This window comes from Sminthopsis crassicaudata, chromosome X, assembly GCF_048593235.1.
Source record: "Sminthopsis crassicaudata isolate SCR6 chromosome X, ASM4859323v1, whole genome shotgun sequence".
In the NCBI taxonomy this organism is placed as follows: Eukaryota; Metazoa; Chordata; class Mammalia; order Dasyuromorphia; family Dasyuridae; genus Sminthopsis; species Sminthopsis crassicaudata.
In genome coordinates, this window is record NC_133623.1 from 45,124,311 (window position 1) to 45,136,310 (window position 12,000).

Consider the following 12,000-nt stretch of genomic DNA (forward strand, 5'->3'; position numbering starts at 1 on the left):
TGGTGGACCTCACCATGCTTAGTACCTGTCTTTCTTTTTCTCCTTCACCCCCTTCCCTTCCCTAGGTACAGCCAGAAGATGGCCAAGAATGGATCCAAAGGTCTGACCAGCAACCATGACATGAAAGCCAAAGGACCTGAGCCGATAATAAGTCAAATCATCGACAAGCTGAAGCACATTAACCAGGTAAGTGGTACATGGGACAGGAAGGAAAATGGCATTTGTTTAATGACAGGTGTCCCAGCAAGGAATCCTTCGGTCCCTTTGCCTGTGTATACGTGCTAGCCTTTGCTCCTAATTCTGACCCTTGGAGCCAAATGGAATACCTGACAGTCCTTAAAATGCTGAAAGGCTGCTAGAATGGTCTGTCCTACCCCACCCTTATCCACACCCAAAACCGTGCCGACCCATGGCTTCTTTCCTCTGCCAGAGACGTGTCCCATTCTTTCAGCTAAATCTCTTCTGATGTAGTCTTATATCTGCCTGGGTGCTCGCTTCTAAACACACCATAGTTTTTCAATGGCCTCCCAAACACAAAGCTCACAGAAAGGACACAGTGCTCCAGTTGTGATCAGACCAGGGCAGGGTACAGTGGGACTATTGCCTCTCTCATGCAGGATACCCTACATCCCAGTAGAACAGGAGTGGAGAATTTCCAGCCCACGGGCTGTATGAAGCCCAGGAAATCATTTGCTAAGGTGAACTCGGGCCATGATGAGCTGAAAGCTAGGTATGACAACTCCCATGGCTTGAGTTCTGCAAGTTGATTTTGTGTGGCCTGAGAATGAGGTTGTAAATATCCAAATACCCAAATATCTTGGCATAAAAAAAGGTTCCCCAGTTCTGCAAAAGAGCATGAGTACGCATTTGCTTTTGAAGGCTGGAGAGAGGACATTGCCTCCATCTTCTATCAAGATGGTGGAAGCTGCTTATGTTAAAGAACCTTATTGGCACCCTAGACCCTCCCCAAAAAAGCAGGGATCCAGGCCAACCCAAGAGGGCCGTTTCCTGGGGATCCAAGGCCTTTGCCTGACTTCATTTATTCCACAAGCATTTATTAAGTGCCTGCTGTGTGCCAGGCACCATTCCAGACTTCCGTCATACAGAGACAAAAGCAAAAATAGGGGTGTTCACATTCTACCAGGGGAGGCACAGAATACACACAGATAAATGAATGCAAAGTAATTTGGTGGAACAGTGGTAACAGTTGAGAGAATCGAGAAAGGTCTCATATTGCAGGTGGTACTTGAATCTCGATAAAAGCTAGGGCTCCTGAGAGGCAAAGGTAAGGAGGAAGTATATTGCAGGCCTGGGGAACAGCCAGGGTGAGCAGTCATGGAAATGGGGAATATGGGTAAAGTGTCCATTTAGCCCACAAAGGGATGGCAGAGCTAAACTTCAAAATGAGAAACAGTGCTGTGGGCCCCATAGTGACCATTTTGCCAACGTCTTCTCGGCGGGCATTGACCTGAGCCCTCCTCAAAGACCACTGTCCCTGGCTGTAAGCTAGGCTGTTCCCAAAAACTGAGATAACTCACATTTTGCCGGGACCACTGACATGAAGATCAATCATTCTCCACTTAAAGAATGTCTGGATGGGGGAAGAGTCCCCAGTAAATTTGCCACATCTGAAATCCCCACCAATGTTTTGTGACACTTCCTGCGCCCCTTACTTATACCCCTTAGGTCTTCATTTCTTTTCCAAGGGCTTCACAATCCCCATTGAAGCTTGTCCACAAGTAACATTCATCCCTGCCCAAAGTAGGTGGTGGTGGTTAGTGAATGAGCATGGCCCAATTGTTTAAATTAATATTTGGTATTGAGTGATGGAAAAAAGGTAGCTTATCAAGGGCCTAACAAGCAGAGCCATTCCTGCCCCAGGGACTCGGGGGGAAAACTACTGGAAAAGAAGCCTGTCCATTATGCTCAGGACCAATTCAGACTACTCCCCAGTCCAATGTGGGGACTTTTGTGTGACTGATATTAGTGCAATATTTTTTTTAAAAAAAACAGAAACATTTATAAGGCTTATCCTATGTTTGAAAAGCCCCAGCAATAGTGCCGTGGTTGATAATTCATTACAGCGGACGGGCGTTTGAATGTGACCCCCCCAGTGTCTAGTAAAATGATCTGTACTTAGTGAGTATAGAATAAATATTTGATAATGATGTTAATTTATAACAGAAAAATGTACAGAGCATGGGTTGAATAGCTATATTAATATAAATATGAATATTATACACATGTATCTGTTCATATATACTATTATTACGTGGAAGAGGGAAGGGAGAAATAAGAAGGACCAGGGTTAGTGGAGAGAAGAGAAGGAGAGGAGAGAGGAGGGTTAGTTGAGAAGGCATTGGGGGAGAGGGGGGCAGTGGTTAGACAGTCAGAAAGGAAGAGAAAGGGACATAAGGAGCAAATGCTCAGTAACAGGTGCAAGGAGATGTGAATGGTTCAACGTCACTGACTCATCCCCACGATGAGATTAATAACTCACTGCATGTTTTTCCTCAAAGCTAGATGAGCAGTCTCATTTTCTTTTATACCGTATAGCTGATTTTTACATACAGATATGAAGAAATAAGACGTGACCTTTGTGTATAATTCTTGAGTGCCCATAAACACACATCTTTCTGGGACTATGGGTTTGGTAGAACTCTAGAAAAAGCCTTGCTGCTGCTGCTGCTGTTTCCTATGACTGTAGAACTTGAGGCTGGAAAGGAACCGATGCTGCTTTGTTGTAATGAGATCTCCCTCGTCTCCTCCTTTTCTCCCCCAATAGTAGAAAGGGCTATATGAACAGTAATACACCAGTGCTAAATTTTCAAATGCTGGCAGCAAAAGCCTTGCTTAGCCTTACTTTTATGTGGGGCTTGAGCAAGCCCCGGTGTAGGTGACCACTTCAGGGCCGTTACCCACGGCTGCTGCTTTCTTATCTGTGTAGCCAAGCTGCCCTGCCTTTCTCACGGGGCTAACACTCCTGTATGTTCCACTTAATATCTTTATATTAATTCATAATGATACAGTCAAAAATATACTGAATTTGGAGTCATGACATACGGGTATGAATCCCAGCTCTGCTACAGCTGTCAGCTGTGTAGCCTGCCAAATGATTTAACATTTTGGGGCCTCAGTTTCCTTATCTGCAAAATGAAGGCGTTGAACTAGATGGCCTCCGAAATTCCTTCCAGCTCCATATCTGTGACCCTAGGAACTCTACCAGTTGTTTCTCTCTGGCCCTCCCCTCATCCTGCAAAGCCCCAGATGGAGCTTGACAGGGAGCGTGGTCCGGTTTGTTAGGGAGCCTATTGCTTCCCTCCCTTCACATCCTGCGTCCAGGCCACGAACAATTCTACTTCCTTTCAGAACAAGCAAACAGAAATAAGTAAATGAGTAAACACCTGCTTCTCATGAAGGATGAGCTTGGGGCCAATTGTAATGGTTGCTGTTCAGTTGCCTGAATGCTCTGAGCTCAACGCATCTGTGCTAAAGGATTTTCCCTAATCTGTGGTACTTGGAACAGCTGGACCAAGTGTTTTCAGACCTTAAAAAAGGCCACATTTTGGCCAGGACTCAAAATAGGGAGAGTGTCAGCCCTCAAAGGAAGCACTGGGGAAGCTGTGAATAAGAGAATAACAAATGTGAGGAGAACTCCCCCCTCTGTAAGGTTCAGCTTCCTCCCCTGTGCAATGAGGGGGTTGGCCAAGTTTCTCTCTCTCTCTCTCTCTCTCTCCTTTTCCTCCCCAACCCTCTTTGGGGCTGTGATTCTCTAAAGATTCCTTACATCTATGTAACACTTAATAGTTTACAAAGGTTCATCTCAAGGACAAGAAGAAAAGAAATCCAGTTTTTCGGTGTCTTAGGCCTAGATGGCAACCCTTCCCTCTACCATTTATTAAGATCTCATTACTTTAGACAGAAACTCATTCTTACCACCCCCTGGGGAGAAATAACATTGTCCCCATTTTGGGAAAACTGAGGCACAAAGTTGTTAAAGGCCTTGTTTCTGTGATACTAAAATTACCTAACGGGTCTCTCCTCCCCCCTAAAAAGTCCAAATATATGGATGGTGTCAGCACAGGGGAATGGGCTCATTTGGGGCCATTGAGTGTAGGAAGCTCCTTGTGTTGCACGTGAGAGAGTTCCTTGGGAAACTCCTCTTGTGATAAGGTTGCAGGGAGAACCACAAATGGGAGGGGTCGCTGATTGTATGGGAACTTCTACCAGAAAGTTGAGGGCAAGCTGCAGAATAAGGAAGGAGCTGATGTCGCTTGGGCCAAACTACTCAATTATGTTGGTGATTGGACTGTGTGTAACTGCAACATCCTCGGTGTTTTGGGGGGTATTTCTCTCCTAGTGTCAGCATGGTGGTGTATATGTATATGTATGTGTTGGGGGGGAGTTGGGAGCATATCCATGTATACTTGAGAAATTGGATTGAGCTGTTCTCTAGTGCACACAGAACATAGCCCAGTACTAGAGAAAGAAGTAAGGCTTGATAAATGCTGAAGTCAGACTGATCTTGCTTAGAACTGCTTATGTGAATGACATTAGCTGAGCTCGCTCCTGATTCTTGTCCCTAGAAGAAAGAGTCCTGGCAAGCAACAGTCTTGGGGCAGATTGACATTAAACGAAACTGATGTGCAATTTGGGTGTCATGGACACACAGGGTCAAATGGACAACTCGGTGCTGGGGCCCAAAAGCAAATGTCATGGAGACTCTGCTTTTGGTCCCCATATGCCTGCTTATATCACAGCCTCAGACTGAACCGGGAGCTCATGGCCCAACCATAATCTGGACAGGAAATCAGTGTCGAAAATTGGTCACCCAGGCTTCTGGAAGAGTAGTAATGGAGAAACTGGCTCCTTCTAAGCTTGCTTCCTCTACCTGGAGGCATTTCCTGTTTCCCAGCAAACCCCATTCCCCTCCTCTCTACTTTAGGACAAATATCTCCACTTCATTATGTAAAGGTGAGGCTGGATTGAATAAATAACAATCACCTCACCCCATGAGGGTTATCTCAGCAAGGTGAGAATACATCTTCATAAATCAAAGGTTTCTGACTATGTGCAAAAACTTGAGGAAACTTGGTTATACACCAGAGAACTTTTTCTATAAAATAGCCCCAGTATTCCCCCAAAATACCCAAAAGACACTGCTTAAGAGTGGGGGAGAAATGTTTTTTGGGCATCAGCCCCAGCTTCTGCCCTCTTCCTTTTCCCCTTCCTCCATATTTTGACTGAAGGAGTACTTTGTGAACTGCCAGGGATCCGGAGGATTTTGAACTTCCCAGGATTGGCCAGGCCTTATCTCTCAGCTAGTGTCTAGATCACGAGATAAGAATAGACTGGATATTCTATAGGAAAACTAATTTACAGCTCTACAAGCAGCCCGGCAGAAAAGCAACACTGTTCCTGGGGGCCTTTCTAAACACCCTCCAAAAGGGGAAAAAGGATATTCAGCAATCAAAAGCTACGAGTTAGCCTTTTGTCACACATGCTCTCAGCTTGAGGCCACTTTCCCTAGATTCTGTAGGGACTTATGGGAAAGTCCGACACAGGATTTTTGAAGGATGTTGACTATCTAATGTTCCTATTATACTACCTTGGTAAACACTCCTTTAGAAAAACTTATTTAGTCTGGCTGATGATTTGATCTGAACTGATAATCAAGAATGGAACTAAACCAGTGGGGGCTTATGAGCCAATAGCAATAGAAAGACAAGCCCCATCCCTTCATGGATAGCCCTAGGATCCTCAGAGGAAAATGTATGTAGCCTAGCTCTGGGGGACCTCACTTGTCAGCTTGAGTGGCATTTGGGATAATTACTCCCAGAATTTCCTTGTGCTATAATAGACCCATAGCTTTAGAGGCCGACGAACTCTTAGAGTTCACTTGGTTCAGCCTTCTCCTCCTACAATCCCAAGTAAGACTTAGCAAGGTTAGGCGGTTTGCTTAAGATCACAGGTAACCAGAAGCAATGTCATCATTCTGACCCACGTCCCGATTCCGGAACTGGTGCCCTTTCCACTGTACCACACTGCTCTGACCTCTAAACGGATCCTCACGTGACATCTTCTTGAGGCCTTTTGCCGTCCTATTGGCTCTCCTCTGGCCTTGTTGTGTATCCTCAAAATAGCTTCACTCTCCCTGAGAAATTTGCAGCTGCCTTCTTCTGGATGATAGCTGGTGTTGATAGCCCTGGATATAACATAGACACTAAGCAGAAAAAGGAACATTGTTTTTGGACTAGCAGGCTCCTCCAACAGCCTAACCTTGAGGGTATGAGCCCAGGGTCAGGCCCCAGGCCTTTGCTTGGGAAGGCTGCAGGTGCAGCCTGCCTCCCCCTTCCCGTGGGCCCAAGTTCACATGTCACATTCCCATGCCTGGAAAGGGAACAAGGGGGAACTTTTCATTTCCTTTTCCAGTTGTGGATTTGTGGCTGGATTTATCACGGTGTTTGGGGAGAGGCGTTCGGCTTGTCTAAGTCGTCCCCGTCAATCCCTGAATTGCTTTCTGACCGGTTGATATTTTTCTTGCGGAACTGAGCTCCAAGGCCTGGAAGCTAATAGTAATGACCAGCAGACACGAGCAGCGTGGCGGTATTGTGGGCCATTTCTCCTCTTAGTGGATTTTATCAGTAACATTTGATTTCCTGTGTGGAGGAACAGGGCCATGGTAATGCAGTCAGACTGGAACCTGCCTCAGACAGTATTGCTTCCAAGGAAATCCAGCAATTTATTGCTTTCCTCCAGTTTCGGGTCAGGTTCAAATGAAAGAAATTCCAAAGATTGTTTTCATTCCAGGTAGAAGCAGTTGAAACTCGGGCAGCCAATACCTGCTCATTCCAGCATGAGAGGTTTTGATTCAGAGGTGAATAAAGACAGGCCAAGTAGAAAAAAAGAACCCTGGGCTGGGGGTCGGGAAACAGAAGCACTTTGGGACCCACTTTGGGAAAGTGCATTTGGAGCCTGATTGTGCTCTTTGCCTTCTGGGTGATCTTGGGCAAAGCGAGTCGGCAGACATTTGTCCAGCATTTCCTACGTGCCAGGCACTGAGCACTGGGGCAAAGGATACGAGCTGAAAAAAGACAGTTCCTGCCCTTGAGAAGCTTACAGTCTCATGGAGGAAGGTAGCAGAGAAGGAAAATGAAAGGGGGAAAAGATAGACAGGGTAGGAGAAGGTACTTGGGCCCAACAGAAAGTCCCCAGTGGAACCTGGACCAGAGGAAGCTGGGGCTGGCCTGGACATTTTTTAAATAGAGGAACCAGCCAATCAGAGAAAGGGGATTAAAGGGCTAAGAGTACTTCCAGTGTGAGAAGTCCAGGGAAAGCTTGAACTTCCTAGATGAAGAGATTTTCGTGGCATAGGGGAAAAAAAAAAGTCCCACACCGTCTCTCTTTAAAATGAAAAGCACCAGTGACAACAACATATCCATTGCCAGATTTTTCTTTCCTGGCTGATGAGAAGCTGAGAGATCCTACTGGGAGTCAACTTCCTGACCCCTTATCTGGGAGACACATGGTCCGCTGCCTTTAATTGTATTGCTTCCATGTCTTTCCTTGTTTTTCTTCTTTTCTCCAATTTTTATAGCTTTGCCAAGTCATAATAACTGCTGTCTTGGTGATGCTTTCCAGCTTCCCACAAGCTTTATTTCCTTCTACAACCCTGGAAGGAAAGCAGTGAGGTTCTTGTTATCCCCATTTCATAGAAGAGGATACTGAGACCCAGAGCTGGGAACTGACAGTCATTAGTCATATAGCTTATGGGTAACAGATCCAAGTCTTGAACCCATGGCCTATGAGTCCCAAATGATTGCTCTTTCCACATAAGGCTTTGGCTCATCCTTCTTTGCGCCACACTGGCGCCTCCTTTATAGCATTTGGGTGGTATGGGGGGGACTGTGCAGAGCGGTTCTAGGACCTGAATGATAGCTTGGATAGCTCCATCATCGCCAACCCTATACACCAAGAGACGGAGGGCTGGGTCTCGTCACTTTCTCCACTGGGAAAGAAACTGAGCAATATGTCCTTCTGAGTCAGCGCTCTCCAAAAGCATGGTTTTAGACCCAGCTTTGCCACTAACCTTCTTCATTTGGCCTCCACTGGCCTTATTTTCCCCATCTGTAAAATGAAGGACGTGGACCAGATGGCCTTTGAGGGCCATCCAGCCCAGTCCTTTGTTCTCATTACTGGGAATAAGCTATCTCCTAAATCAGACTTTCTGGGCCTTCTCCAGTAGATCATGGCAGAGTAGAGAGAGTTTTGACCCCGGATTCAAATTCCTCCCCCAGTTTGGGAGGTCAGAAAAGCCACCTGTTCTCTGAGCCATCATCCTGTACAAAATGGAGATGAGAGAACTTGCACCATCTACCTCACTTCAGTTGAGAGAAAAATGGAAATCATTTTTGTGATGGTGAAAATCAAGACAGAAACAGTCTAAAGGTGGAAGCAGATTATGTGAGAAAACAGCATAGTCAGATGCCCTGTATTCAAATGCAGGCTCTGCTGTTTGCTCCGTTTAACCCTAGCAAATTTCCTTCTCCTCCCTGGTCCTCAGTTTACTCCTCTGTAAAACATATGGAAAGAGCCATGGCCTTGGATTAAGTAGGTGTGACTTCCAACTCTAGATCTTCTTCTGATACTTTCCTTGAGTTTGGGCATTTTTCCAGAGCTCGTGTCCTCCATAAAAGGAGGAGGCTGAATCAAATGACTTCTGGGGTCCATCTCATCTCTGATACTCTTTGCAAACTTTCAAAACTCCTCTCCCTCTTCTTTTTTAAAAAAATTTTTCCCCTGAGGGATTGGGGTTAAGTGACTTTCCCAGGGTCACACAGCTAAGAGGTGCGAAGTGTATGAGACCAGATTTGGACTCGGGTCCTCCTGACTTCAGGGCTGGTGCTCTATCCACTGCGCCACCTAGCTGCCCCTCCTCTCTTTCTTCTTGCAGAGAAACTGGCCCCGGACGGATATGATGTTAAAAGATGCCTGTATTTTGAGCAATTAATTTGTAATTCTGTGTAGTATGGACATGATACTTCTGTTGTAGAGGGGAAGCTAGACATTAACTCTGGGTCTCCTTTAGAGGACGCTTTTGAACCTCAGCTTCTGGTCTTTAGTCACATCAGGTCTTTGCTCCTCAGTCTCCCCTTACTGTAAAAGGAGACTTTTGGTCTAGAAAATCTGGAAGGTCCCTTTCAACTCAAGGTCCCCAAAGAGAATGTATTCACCCAAGTTACCTCTCCCAGCCTCTCCCTCTAATTCACAAGCTACCTTCTTACCTCTAACTGATAAAAGCCCTCTCTTCCTTCAAAGCCCAGCTCAGGTGCTACCTCCTCCATGATGTCTTCCTGATTGCCACCACACTTACTCTCACCACCACCAGATCCACCCTGACACCAAAAGTGTTCTCTCTTTCAGATTTCTTTGGAGTACTTGGCTTTCCTGTTCTTTTTCCTTGTGGTAGACTTCTCTGGAAATGCAGCAGTGAGAACTGGATCTGGACTCACGTTACTCAAATGCCTGTCAGTGGCTGGCCCTGCATCATTTTCATTTCTCTGCCTTCAATTCCCCACAGGTAAAATGAGGCCTATGGACTGGAGGACCTCGGAGGTCCCATCTGCCTCTAAATCTAAAATCCTCTGATACCAAAGATTTCTAACTCCCTAAGTACAGGGACAGTGTCCTCGGTCAGACACAGGACCTGGCTCATAATGCGAAATTAATTTTAAAAAGTATTTGTTGAACTGAATTTTCTGTTGCATTTCTGAAATGGCATTAGCAGTGACTAGACTTCCCATCATGCCTGTGGCACGGTACACACACACACACACACACACACACACACACACACATACACACACACACACACACACATACACACACACACACGCAAACACACACACAGCCATATGTACACAGCCCCAAGTAAGAATTTGCAAGAATAGGTAAAACTGTTTGAATTTTTAAAATATCCCCTTGAGTTTGCCTGAGAGGTGAGTGGAATTGAAGCCATTGGAGACCAGCCAAGAACCAATTTTTTTCAGACACTTTAGAAACCGACTTTGTCGATCTGATTGTGACTTAGGAATATAGAAGCCTACATTCAGAGTGAGAAGAGCCTTTAAAGGCTGTCCGGTCCGACCCTTTCCCCACAATGGTATCCCATGAAATGGCTTCTCCTTCTCCTCATCAGAGACACAGGAAATACTGTTCATGAGAAGCAAATGATCCCCATTCACAGCTATCTCTATCCAGAGGTCAAGTGGCATTAGCAGCGAAAACCCCCAAACTTGGAGTCCCAATAGCTGACCCGGCCGAGTTCTGCCCCCTTCTCACGGTCAGCATTTCTTCCTTCACTTACATGGCCTCTCTCACAGAGTCACCATGAGGGAATTGCTAGGTAAATCTGATCACACCACGAAGGTGTACGCCCGGGCCATGGTGCCCTGCAGTCAACAAATTTGTCCCTTTTGGATTCCTTCTCCATGTTTAACAATGTGCACATATCCATTTACTTCCACCTCACTGCTTATTCTAGTACTGTGACTTGAGAGGGCCTCTCAGCAGTTACTCCTAGTAGTGGGGCAGTGAAGCCTGCCACGGGGGAGAAGACTTTCTGTGAAATAATGTTGGGGGGGTGCAGTTAAATGACTCAATGAGATAAAGTCAGGAGGACCTCAGTTCAAATAGGACCTCAGATGGTTAATATTTCCTAGCTATGATCCTGGGCCCATCACTTAGTCCCAATTGCCTCAGCAAAAAGGAAGAAAACATACAAGAAAGAAATAATGTTGGCGGGCAGGCGCATCACATACAATAGAAGCTATCCCAGTTCCTGAAATGAATGACTGCAGTCATTCTCTCGTGCCCAGTCACCTACTTTGTTGTGTACCATGATTCTGGAAAGTATGGTGGGGAGAGGAGCATAGAACCCGGGCAAAAACCATATTGAGAACATCACATGTCTGACTTAAATTTTCTTTTTATGGATTCATTTCTTTAGTTGGAACCAAGTTATTTCTTCCAATTTTATTTTATTATTGTATAGTTTCTTTACCTTTCAAGTATAAACTTGTATATAAAAATGGATAATAGAAGGGATACATTAAAGACTACTAATAAGAATCCCTATGTAAATAAAATTGTAAGCAGAGTATAGAAAAAAGAAAAAAAATGTGTCACAACTCATAGGTAGAACTGGCAGGGATCTCACACAGTATCTGGTCAAGAGACTTGGCTACACGATAAACTCTGTTGCAGTTTATCGTATAAAAGGGAAGCACAGTGGATAGAGCACTGGGCCTGGAGTCAAGAAGACCCCAATTCAAATCCAGCCTCATATGGTTACTAGCTATATGTGTTACTTCATGCTGTTTGCCTCAGTTTCCTCATCTGTAAAATGAGCCCAGAGGAGGAAACGACAAACCACTCCGGTATCTCTGGCAAGCAATCCCAAATGGAGTCCTAGACAGTGGGACACAATTGAAAAATGACTCCACAACAAAAACAGCAACGTTGTGTAAGAACCAAAGTTGACAGTCCAAGTTAACTACCTGTGGGCTTGTATGTTCTCAGCATCGCCTACCATTCAAACAGCAAGAGACTGAATAAAAAAGTTCTTGGGAATTCTTTTTGGTGCAGTGTTATTAAGTGGCTTGCAGTAATTATTATATTAAAAACACATGTTCCCTAAATTCACCAGACGTGGTAATGATATTTTAAGGCTATTAGGGAAAATGACAGAAGACTCTTTTTTTAAAAAAAAATGATAAACATGTTTTGCAATATGTTGGCTAATTCTTTTTACTACGAGAAAATGATCTTTAGCTCCCCAAAGTCTATGGCTGGTATTGAAAAATGAACTCACGCTGTCCTTCTTTAAGCCGTTGTTAGCATGATGTCCTCGGAACTCTCACTGTTGAACATATGTGCATGCACACACATGTATTTTAGCTCTAAATAAAAATAGAATATGCATGATGTCTCTTCTGACTT

The 12,000-nt window shown here is 45.0% G+C and overlaps 1 protein-coding gene across 3 annotated transcripts in view; it reads left to right on the top strand.

The window, feature by feature from the left end:
- The window catches only part of GPC3 (glypican 3), a 742,965-nt gene that overhangs the window by 561,265 nt on the left and 169,700 nt on the right, over positions 1-12,000 (top strand). For all 3 annotated transcript variants that reach the window (XM_074278656.1, XM_074278655.1, XM_074278657.1), the window contains one exon: positions 66-186. In XM_074278656.1, the coding sequence (XP_074134757.1) occupies positions 66-186 (121 nt within the window). The remainder of the gene's footprint in view (positions 1-65; positions 187-12,000) is intronic.